The sequence below is a fragment of the Xyrauchen texanus genome, chromosome 2, assembly GCF_025860055.1.
Source record: "Xyrauchen texanus isolate HMW12.3.18 chromosome 2, RBS_HiC_50CHRs, whole genome shotgun sequence".
Taxonomy (NCBI): Eukaryota; Metazoa; Chordata; class Actinopteri; order Cypriniformes; family Catostomidae; genus Xyrauchen; species Xyrauchen texanus.
In genome coordinates this window covers 33,644,549-33,656,117 of record NC_068277.1, presented here as the reverse complement: position 1 = coordinate 33,656,117, position 11,569 = coordinate 33,644,549, and the positions used below count along the sequence as shown (strand labels likewise).

Genomic DNA, 11,569 nt, shown 5'->3' with positions numbered 1-11,569 from the left:
AGTTGACCAGAAGCCCTAAACGGCTGAGGTGCCTGAGCATCAGGTTCCTGTGTGCACAGAGCAACTGCCGAGAGTGTGCTAGAATTAGTCAGTTGTCGAGGTAGTTGAGTATGCGAATGCCCACTTCCCTTAACGGGGCAAGAGCTACCTCTGCGACTTTCGTGAAGATGCGAGGGGGACAGGGACAGACCGAAGGGGAGGACCTTGTACTGATATGCCTCGCCGTCGATAGTCTGTAGAAAGGGTCTGTGACGGGGTAATATTGAGACGTGAAAGTATGCATCCTTCAGGTCTACTGCCGCGAACCAATCTTGATGCCGGACGCATGTCAGAATATATTTATGCGTCAGCATCTTGAATGGGAGTCTGTGTAAGGCTCGATTCAGAACTCGCAAGTCCAAGATTGGCTGCAACCCACCACCTTTCTTGGATATGATGAAGTAGGGACTGTAGAACCCATTCTCCATCTCGACTGGAGGGACAGGCTCTATCACGTCCTAGCGCAGAAGGGTTGTGATCTCTGCATGCAGGGCGGAGGCGTTTTCGCCCTGCACCGAGGTGAAGCTGGGCGTGCGCCTGGCAAACTGAATGCCACCGCAACGTGTTGGAGCACTAAGTGTACAATCACGTGTGACGTACCTGGAGGTGAGGCCTTGCTGCGGGGGGCAGGCGACGTCACGTCGGGGAGCGTTGCTTCGTCCCGAGGTGGTTGTGCCGAGGAGAAGCTCGAAGCCCTTACCTTGCTCCACGTACTCGGCCTGGGGTGGGTAGGCTGAGGAGGAGGTTCTGTAGGATGACCTCTAGACTCGTCACCACCTGGCGGCCTGAGATGCGAGTGTGGTTCAGATGGGCATGTGAAGGCGAAGGTCCATGTTCATGGGGGCCCGACTGCAAGTGCTTGGTGTCTAATCGCCATGAGAACGGCAGTGGTGGGCACTGGCTAAGTTTGTCATTCATGTTTGACATTCAACGTCAATGTGCTTACTCTTTTAGAGAAATATTATACTCTTTTTAGAGGGCTGTCGAAGCGCCCAGGGGCATAGTCTGCACTGGCGTGCAGAAGAAGAGAAAAGCCACTGAAATGCACCGTATCTCCAACAGCGTAGAGGTGAGTGGAACAGCAGTGGGTTTTACTCAGCTCGCTGAAACACAACCGCTCGGCTCTGAAGAAAAAATCTGTCTGAACAGACGCAAGCTTCCCTCCTTTCATACCCGTATGTCCTTGGGCGAGGCATGCAAATTCTGTTTGCCAAATCTCATTGACTTTTTCTCAAAGATAAGAGGTAACCAAGGCTCTCAAGAGAGACCCCTAGTGTCACTACATCGACACTACGTCAAGTGAGTGACAGAAGGGGAACGTAAGTGATCTTCCCTATGCACAACTCACTCCAAGGTGCAGAGCCCTTGAAGTGGATTCTCTGAAGGGAACATGGAATTACTGTATGAATGTTCCCTTACGTCATGTGGAATGGCCCATTCATTTTCTCACTTTCATTGAAACAAGCTTTCAAGTGGCGCCCCATCCTGCAGCAGTGCCAAGGGAGCAAAGGGAGCAAAAATGTCATTTTGAATTTGCCTCAGATCATCGAAGTGCATCAATGAGCATTTGCTGTTTTTTTTTTATTATTGTTATTCTGTTTGTGTTTCATGAATTTACAAGTGAAAAGCAACAGAAGATATCTGTTTACAGCATATAAACTCTAAAATACTTCTTTCTCCAGGCCATGACTTGATAATAACATATGAAAACATGTTTATGTATCATTATTTAAGCGACTCAATAGCAAGCATACAGTAATTTCCTCATTTATTTTCTATAATATTTTGTTTGTAGCCTACATTTCAACATGTTCACATACTTTGAACTAATTTTTGATACTACAATAATTTTATAAATACTTTAGAATCCAGAAATTGCATTGCTTTCGTTTATTTATGAAACACAGAGTTAGCATTTTGGCTGTGTACTCACAGAATGACGCAGAATGATATGCAAACAAACACAGGTCAGATCAAATGTTCACTCTATGTATTGTGTTGTAAGTTCATCAACAAATTAATACTCGATTGCTACCGCATTTTCACTACACTCTCTCACAGCGAAAACGTAAGAATTCATACAACTTTTCTACATTTGGCTAATCATATGACTGCACTCGTATGAATTCGTATGACTTTCACTACAGTCAATGACATCACTGGACATCGTTTCCATCTAATACTCAACAATTACTTGCTTCAGTCACACACAACAGCTTCCTATCATGTTTACACACCCTACTGATTGGTTAAGTTTAGATAAGGGGTTTGGGTAAGGGCATAATATTCATAAGTATGTCCTTAATGCCTTGTGCATGAAACTTGTGCTTACTTCCACATTAGACATCCGGGCATTTGCACATGATGAAATCATACAGATTTATATGAATTAACTAGTACGAAATCATACTCGAAGCCAACTCGTAAAATATGTACGAACTTTCATAAGACTGAGTTTGCATTTGCGACATCACCTGCAGTGTAGACAACTTTATTATTTATAATGAGAGCGGTCACATCGTTTTCAGTGATAGAAATGTTATGTCTTTTATAGAAAACTGACATTAACTGAAGGAGATGTCTGATTCAGACAAAGCCAGTTTGGTTTTGTTTAAATAGAATAATCACTTTCAGAACTATTACCATTCAAAACTATGGTGACGAGGTAAGAAAACAATGTGAAAAAGTGAGGGTGCAGAGATGAGAGAAGTGAAAATAGTGATGAGACAAGAAAAAGATTAGAGCCCTATAACAAAAAAAGACACTGTGCCATTACCAGGATAATACCATGTTACTGAATTATTATATTCATATTTCATGATACTGTCATAAGACTCCAAGATAATTTAAAAAAAAAATGCCAAGGTTTTACTATTATCTTAGGGATTATCTCAGACCATGTCAGAAAGAAAAAAAAAGGTATAAAACATGGTGCTGTTTGTTAAGAATATAACAGAATAGGTTATTATTTTTCAAAAAGGAAATAATGGACAAAGAAATGTTTATAATACAAGAAAAAATCTTAAATACTCAAACAGCAAAGAATAAGTTAAGTATATATAAGTGATACTCTTTATATAAAAAACATAAATAATCAGTGCCCTTTTTTATCCTTTCGCCCCTGTCCCTACTGAGGTCTGCACGCCACTGAATTAATCAGCAGATTGATTACAACGCGCGGCCGGCAAGCACAGAAGTTGACTGAAGGAGTGAAATGCGATTGCGACACGGCTGTGCGATGCCATCCATCAGTCTGTGACAGGAGTAACAAAAGCTTGAGCTGGAACGGCGCGAGATGTTTTTGATTAAAGGCTTCCAAGGAGATGAACCAAACAAACGTTGCCATGAACGAGTGTGTTTGGATACAAACACACAGAGGGCAGGGGAGGGCTGCCGGAGCCAGTTGCCGGGCTGTTGTTTTGTGTGTGTGTGTGGTGCCGCAGCCATGACAACAGAAGGACCGGCGTCCTGTCTGTCTCTCGAGGATCGGCGTTATTAGGAAACCCATTCATTCGTGCTTCCAACGACGAGGACACAACTTGCTAGCAGTAAACATAAAGCATTAACGTGATAGATCAGCATTTCTGCTCTTGAATAAGGTATTTCTGACGACGTTATTTTGTGTTTTCTAGGCCTTTCTTCTAAGGCTCACACTTGTGCCTCACATGAAGGGTTTAGCTGAAAACATTAGCCTATAAATGTTGTTTATATAGTTTATTTGTTATCTAGATTAGAACAAAATACAAACCAACAGAAGTAAAATACATAACCAACATAATATTAAGTAACAGTTTAAACAACATTGTGATGCAATTTCCAGTTTCAGTAACACAGTAGAATAACTAAGCAAAAGAAAGATACAGAATGACAGAAATCAGAACAACATAAGGATATACATTATACACATGTAAAACTGTTCACCATTTAGGAATTTTGAAGAATCACTTTGCTGTTATTCAATTTTTAGCAAGGAATTTGTGTGATAATTTAATGATAGCAATCATTTAAAGCAGCCTTACGCACGTTGGAAGAAAAAACACTTAAAGGGCACTCTATCCTCTCTCTCCTTCCCTGGAACAGTGACGTTTAGATTAATATTTTGTTAGAGTCATTACACAGCAACACAAAAACTGAAACGGATATACTTCGTATCTGGTTCCCCACCTTTATGATGAAATCTTAGGAGTAAGACAAGTTCCTCTCTGACCATATGTCAACTTTCTAATGAAAACCGACCATAATACCATGTTCTGTAGGCCTATCCGTATGTTTTAAAGACAAACATTAATAACACTTCCTTTGAATCACAGTGTTAATACACTGCTTTGTGTCTGAGTGACTTATAGGTCAAAGTTCAAGTTTGGCTTTGGTCCAGATCTAAGTGCTGATGAAGATGGAGCTCAGAGCTTAGAATGTGTTGAAATGGACATCATGGGGCCTTACTTGGCCTTCGTCTTCTCGTCGTAAGTTCCAGCATTCTTATAGGCCCCTACGTAGCCTGTGTGCTCTACAATCTCCTCCCGTCCACTTTTTCCTTTGCCTTTCCCACTCTCAGTGAAGCGTTCCTTGTGAGAGCCGGTATATTTTGTAGTGTCGGTTAATCTGTCAACTGCGGCAGTTTTTGCCACTTTCTACAATGGTGAGAGAAAGACAGAAAGAAAGTAAATTTATAAAAGTTATTGAATTTTTGCAAGACCAAAGTTGGCAAAAAAGCCATGGACATGACAGAATAGGCCTACACTACTCAATATATAGCAATAACATGGGGCAAAACGAATATAATGACAGTGCTCATGAAATGACTGGAAGAAAATAGAAATTCGACTATAAAAGGTGAATGTGTTCCAACAAACTATTGGCATTGTTATTTCATATAATCTCTACAAGACTGTTACAGAGCCTTTTTGCTTTGCGTGAATTTTTTACGAATAAAACTAAAGTTTTACTGTGCATGTAATTCAACATTAATTTTAGACCTCTCTAGCCTTCATTAATGTTTAATAAGTCGACAATTTGTATTTGTTTGCATTGAACTTCATTATAAGTATTAACATTCATATTATATTAATAATCTATAGGTTTACTGTATATTTGACTTTAAGATTAATTTTACTATTATTTACCATGCTCACTTCTGAATGCAAATTGGGTGTGTGAGACTGGAAATGCTAGGAAAAACCTAAAACGTTTAAAGAGATAGTTTACCCAAAAACGGAATTTACTCTCATCATTTACTGACCCTCATGCCATTCAAAATGTGTGTGACTTTCTTTCTTTCACAGAACACAAACAAAGATTTATAGAAGAATATTTCAGCTCCATACAACACAAGTCAACAGGGTCCAAAGCTTTAATGCTCCAAAAAACACATAAAGGCAGCATAAAGTAGTCCATAAGTGGTTTAATTAATATCTTATGAAGTAATCTAATTGGTTTTGACTGAGAACAGGTCAAAATGTAACTTCATTTTCACTGTACATCTTGCAATTGCAGTCTACAAGAATGATCATGATCACCAAGGGGACTGCTAATGTCAAGATTTACAGTTAAAAAGGACATAAAAATGTAGCTATTTCTCACCCACACCTATCATATTACTTCCGAAGACATGGATTTAACCACTGCGGTCTTATGCATTATTTGTATGCTGTATTTATGTGCTTTTTGGAGCTTCAAAGTTCTGCCCACCATTCACTTGCATTGTGAGGACCTAAAGAGCTGAAATATTCTTCTAAAAATTTAATTTTTATTCTGCAGAAGATAGAAACTCATCTTGTATGGCAAAATAATGAGATCATTTTCCTTTTGAGGTGAACTATCCCTTTAATTGCTTACCTCGCATAGATTAGTTAAATGATTTAGGGAAATTCATATGGATACAATGGGGATCAAGTTTAAATGTCTTTTGTCACTTTACCCACATTCAACCTGTGTTATAACATTTTCAACATGTACAATCCAAATTAAACATGGTAATACAACTAGATAAAGGTAGTAACACATGAATGCTCTGAGATTTGAAATTATATTCGATTTTTTTAATTTTACCAGTAAACATACAGTTTTGGCAGCCAAGAAATATATTACAACTAAAACTATAATAAAAGCTAACGAAACTGAAAAATATAAAACTAAATTAAAACTAACAGAATAATTGTGAAAACTAATTGGAATGACAAATTGAATATAAAATAGAAATTCAAACTAAATAAAAAATCCAAAACTATAATAATACTGCTACAGTGTAGTCATTTTAACTGTAAAGGTTGACAATATTGACACAACATATTACGTATCAGAGATATTTAAACTAATATGATGGATACAAATAGACAATTATAGAAAGTTTACAACTCAGTCTGTCAGATATTTGTAGGGCAACTTTATGTGACATGTAAAACTGGCACTTCAGTGGCAAAAAAGTCAGATTAGGGAAGCAGGCTACACCTGGACACAGCAGGACGATTGAAAAGTGTGAAGTATATAAAACATTTTTTTTAATGGCATTGATCTTTTCTGTTTTTATTTTATATGATTTTATTTTATGGCCATTATTAAATGTATCAATGTTATTATTTATTTAATATAATAAATACAATTAATTTAAATAAATACATGAAATGTATTTAATTGTATCCATTTATACATGTTATTAGTGGATATTGTGTTATTGTTATTATTGGTTTAATAGTAAAATTAATAAAAAAAATTACTCATTAAGTAGCCTCAATGTAGCTAACTACTTTTTGATAGTAACTTGTATTGTAGCTAACTACTTCTTCAAAGGGGTAGCTTGACTGTAGCTTAACTACTTTAAATTATGAGTAGCTTGTAGTTTGTCAAACTACAGTTTCAAAGTAGCTTCCCCAACACTGGTTACAACAAACATTCAGATCTTTCCAAGTTTTAATTTGATGCCTTTGGGTTTGATGCAGTCATAGTATATTATAGTAACATATTCATATCAACATCAATTTCAAAGTGGATAAACAAAAATCCCTCAGATGATTGTTTTCAAATGACTGCCTTACCGTTACACCAACGTTGGTAGGTTCTTTGCCCTCAATTAACTGATATATAGACTTTAGTGCCTCCTCTTTGTTTTGACCTTTGAACCTCTTTGGAGCCAAGTCTTCCAGCGCTTTCTGGAACTCCTCATATGTTATGACCCGAGATGTCTTTGCTCTGAATCATAAGTTACAAGTAGCTATTTGAATTAATTGTCTTCTTAAGAACATCTCTTATATATGTTCTTACCCTAAATCTATGAAACATAATAAATGTCTACAATAACTGAATGATTAAAATGATGTGGTTCTAATTCATGAATGATAATACAAGTGTTTTAAAATTGGTATAAATTCCCGACCTAAAATTATAACAAACTCACTTGACTTTGGTGAAGACAATATCAACATCAGTGCTGGTCACGTTTTTGCCGTCAATGACTTTACAGTCTTTGCATATTTTAGCCCAGTTTTTCCCATTCATCTCCTTCCCAGTGGCTTTGGTGTCACCATGGATGGCAAACTTCTTAAAGGAGTTCAGAAGCTGGTCCATGTCTGTGCTTTCTGCCATGTTGGGTATTCTGCAAAACCAATAGTAAGATTATGAATGTATATTAAGATTTCTCTAGTAAAAGAGGTGTGTATTAACTGATCGAATAGGTCATCTGCAAGAGGAGCTTAATAAGGCTTGGAGGCATAAAAACAAACAAATAAACAAACCCAGGTATCATCATCTCATGGCAATATCAAATGAATATTATACGCAAATAACTTTTGAAGTCTCGGGCTGCACAGACAAGGTTAAGCCCAAACAACAAACCTTACCCAGATAATCTGAATGATCTAACTTGTCTTGTTATTTTTTATTTGAGATATTTAGCCACTGATTTTCTTGTTGCAGGGTTTCTGCCTCTCAAGGAATGTGCTCAGAAAAGATCTTAAATGGTCCACCATCAAATATGTTTCTTTGACCTGTTTTTCATTTGGGGTTTGAATGGCTAGAATAAGAAAGTCTAATTAAAGCACCAGCCAAAAGTCACACTTTAGGTGTGTGTGGAGCAGCAGAGCCTGATGTAAAGATTTAAGACCTGTAACGAGTAAGCCAACAAGTTGATGATCAACTGCCCTAAAACACAAAAGACAGACTAATGCAAAAATTTCCTGGACATGAATGTTTAGACTGTTGCTTTCCTTTCCTAAATTTCTCTATTTTCTTTTCTTGTTTTCTCATTATTGTGCAGTTTCTTTAAAGGGATATGTGACAGGGCGGAGGGCGGGGCCGGGTCGTGATTATACACACCCGGTCCCTTAATTAGCCTGATAAGGGACCGGGTGTGTATAATCACGACCCGGCCCCGCCCTCTCACAAGATAGTTTTAATTCACTTGAATCACATAAAGGCCACAAAAAAGTAATCCATATGACTCCAGTGGTTTAATCAATTTCTTCAGAAGCTACAGTTTATGATAGGTGTGGGTGAGAAACAGATACATTTTTAAGTCCTTTTTTAAGTATAAACTCCACTTTCACATTCTGAATGTGACCAGTGAGGTTGATTATAGACTTTCTCTGTGTGTCTGCGCAAGTCAGCCGTTGTTGATGGAGGTGAGAGTAGATGAATGTATGATTTGATTTGTCTTGAAATGATTGTGGAATGTTTCAGATGGCTTTCAGAGGTTTGGCAGCCGACTGCTTCATAGAGAGGCGATGAGAGCACAGCAGCAGTGGGTGGGCCTGCCCTGGCTTCAACTCCAACCCCTTCAGCTAGTCTCCTCAGCATACACACACACAGAACACCACTGACAGACTTAATTGTTGTTAATCCATGTGTTTTGCTGTCTGTTTCTGTTTTTAGAGCTTGGGGATATGCTTAATTGACTTGCAATTGAGATTTGTATATATATATATATATATATATATATATATATATATATATATATATATATATATATATATATATATATATATATATATATATATATTTAAACAGACAAGTTGTTTTTATATTTTGTAGGGATAATTATTCCAGAATTGTTGCACCATGTTGTAATCATCACTGGGTCATCACATTTTTACATAAGATCTTGTTACGTCATTTTTAACATGTTGCATGTGTGTCCTGTGCATTTACCCAAATGTTGTGTGTATGAGGGATGTATGCAGTCTGCTTTTGAGGTTTTGCCCATAGTGTGCAGCCCTGCCCCATGACGAAAAGCAGTAAAATAAAGACATCATTGTGAGTATGAACCTAACCCTTCTATAACACACATATACTCTCACACACACACAAACATACAAAGACACCCATCCACATAAGTCAGCACACACTGCCCACTACCCTAGAGATCCCCTCACTCTTAGGCGGAAATCGGGGGGGGTCAGGACCCCCCCCATCTGAGGGTTGTCCCCCCCTAAAATATCATTAAAATATGTGTATTGTAAATAATATAATGATATATTCTTAAAATAATTGTTTAAGAAATAAAATAATACAAATGCAAATGGGGCAACAACAAAAAACCCCTTGGTGTCCCTTTCAAAAATTGCTCTTGAGAATTGTTATGTTTATTGTCCCCCCACACTCTGGACAAGACCTTGTGAAAGTGTCCCTGGAGACCATTGCATAAAAGGGGAAACTCAAAGACACTTACCCACCCATGCAGACAGAACATACTCAAACATAAACACATCAAAGTAACAAAGGGGTGGCCTGAAGACCTTTTAATCTTTTTCCTGTCCTTTATGAGCAGATGTAGCATAATCTTCCCCAGTTCCAGTTGTAGAGCTTTATGGCTAACCCTGGTCTGTGATCCTGCTAGTAAGATACCAGTATTCTCCAGAATGTATTACAACATATTTCTACACACACGCTATATTATGCATCAAATTATAATATATTTATTTCACACTGCAGTACAGTGGATTTAAGTATCAAGACTGATTCATCATGATTGAGTTTATGTGTATGTTATAATGACTCAATAAACTATTGAGACCGATGGCAAATCTAAATTAATATTACCTATGATGTCTGCTATGTTTTGTACAGCAATGATAATATGAATAGAATCCGTGTGTGCCAATTTGCCATTGGGAAAACAGCCTGCTTCTTATATACTGTACATAACTGCAATCTAAATCATTTTAGTTAGTGGCAGTTATAATGATCCAAAGTGAATATGATTTCATCTTTTGGCACTTGATGAACCTTAGCCACACTGCAGATGTTAGTTATTGTAGCAGAAAGAGTTTTGTTTTATTTTTTAAATCTATTAAATTAAAAGAACCATGTACAGGATAACTGGATTCTGTTTTGTTAGTTTTTATTGCTATCTGTTACATTTATGAGAGTAGAAGTAGAAAAAAACCCTAGCAGATTTAAAGACAAAGATTATTAATTTAACACCAGCATCTCAAATAAAAAAAAGTTTGGTTTCAAACTTCAGATTTGTATTTGGTCAGAGGCAAAGTCAGTGCAGCAAATTAGCACAGCCAACGTTAGAGATATGTTCATAATGTCTTGTTAAATGCTTATTTTATTTTATATTGTATAGTGTATAGTTTTTATTTTATTCATTACCTGGCACCTTATTTTTATTGTTATTTGTTACTGTTTTATTATCATTTTTCTTGTCGTTATCTGTTTTGTGTATTAATGCTTTGGCAATATTGTATGTGAACACAATCAAGCTAATAAAGTACTTTGATATAGAAAAAATGTAATCGTAAAATACCACCGCTTTGTGTTTGTACATTTGTGCACTTATATGCACTGATCTCACAAGGCACAGCATTATTTACAACATTAATATGTAAACCATGACTGCAAGCTGCTGTGTATCAATGCCAAGAATATTGTAATATTATGTGAGTCTGCAGAGAAGAAAAAAACAGTGGAAGTTTCAGTTATCCAAAGTGAATGGCAAGTATATTATGGTCTATATGGGTCTTCTACAGTATATAAAGAAGACACAGGCACTGATACTACAGTTTCCAATTTTCACATGTATGTTTATTGATGCATGCATACAGGTGTGGAGTGAATCTGCATAGAAAGACCATTCTAATACATGCAGTAAGAGTATGAGTGAAATCGCTCTTACCTGTACTGCTGTGTCCCAGCTCCTGCCAAATTACACACACACATGCACACACACAGTCTGGACAACTTCTATCCCCTCCTGCTCTCTCTCTTTCTCTCTCTCTCTCTCTCTCTCTCTCTCTCTCTCTCTCTCCTGTTACTCCCTTCTGAAATGTGCTTTAAAAGGCAGAGGGCTTGTTATCATCTGTTTATTTCTGTATCCATGGAGACGTCCTATTTAACATCAAGGGATGGTAATAAAGGAGAGAGAGACTTCTCGGGCTGTAGTGACCAAGGTCATTTATCAATCGGGGTGAACTAGAGGCTTAAGCATACTAACCTAAGGCAGCCACTGAAAGCATTTTAACACTGTCCAGGGTGTGGCAATACTATTTTATTTGTGTTTATCTTTTATTTTTCTATGTTGCGTTTGTATGAAAAA

General features: G+C 37.3%; 1 protein-coding gene across 1 annotated transcript; it reads right to left on the bottom strand.

Moving 5' to 3' along the window:
- Positions 1 to 3,744: 3,744 nt before the first annotated feature.
- Positions 3,745 to 11,277, bottom strand: tppp3 (tubulin polymerization-promoting protein family member 3). The gene is made up of 4 exons (XM_052091226.1): positions 11,150 to 11,277; positions 7,430 to 7,627; positions 7,071 to 7,224; positions 3,745 to 4,670 (listed from the first exon to the last, which is right to left on the bottom strand). Exons 1-4 carry the CDS (start codon positions 11,191 to 11,193, stop codon positions 4,479 to 4,481), a joined length of 588 nt encoding a protein of 195 aa, XP_051947186.1. The 5' UTR covers positions 11,194 to 11,277; the 3' UTR covers positions 3,745 to 4,478.
- Positions 11,278 to 11,569: the final 292 nt, after the last annotated feature.

Excerpts from the sequence above, each read along its gene's own strand:
- tppp3 (XM_052091226.1), bottom strand. The coding sequence starts at position 11,193 with ATGTGTGTGTGTAATTTGGCAGGAGCTGGGACACAGCAGTACAG. Across the intron at positions 7,628-11,149 it reads GCTGGGACACAGCAGTACAG|AATACCCAACATGGCAGAAA; the intron begins GTAAGAGCGATT and ends TTGGTTTTGCAG. Across the intron at positions 4,671-7,070 it reads CTACCAACGTTGGTGTAACG|AAAGTGGCAAAAACTGCCGC; the intron begins GTAAGGCAGTCA and ends TCACCATTGTAG.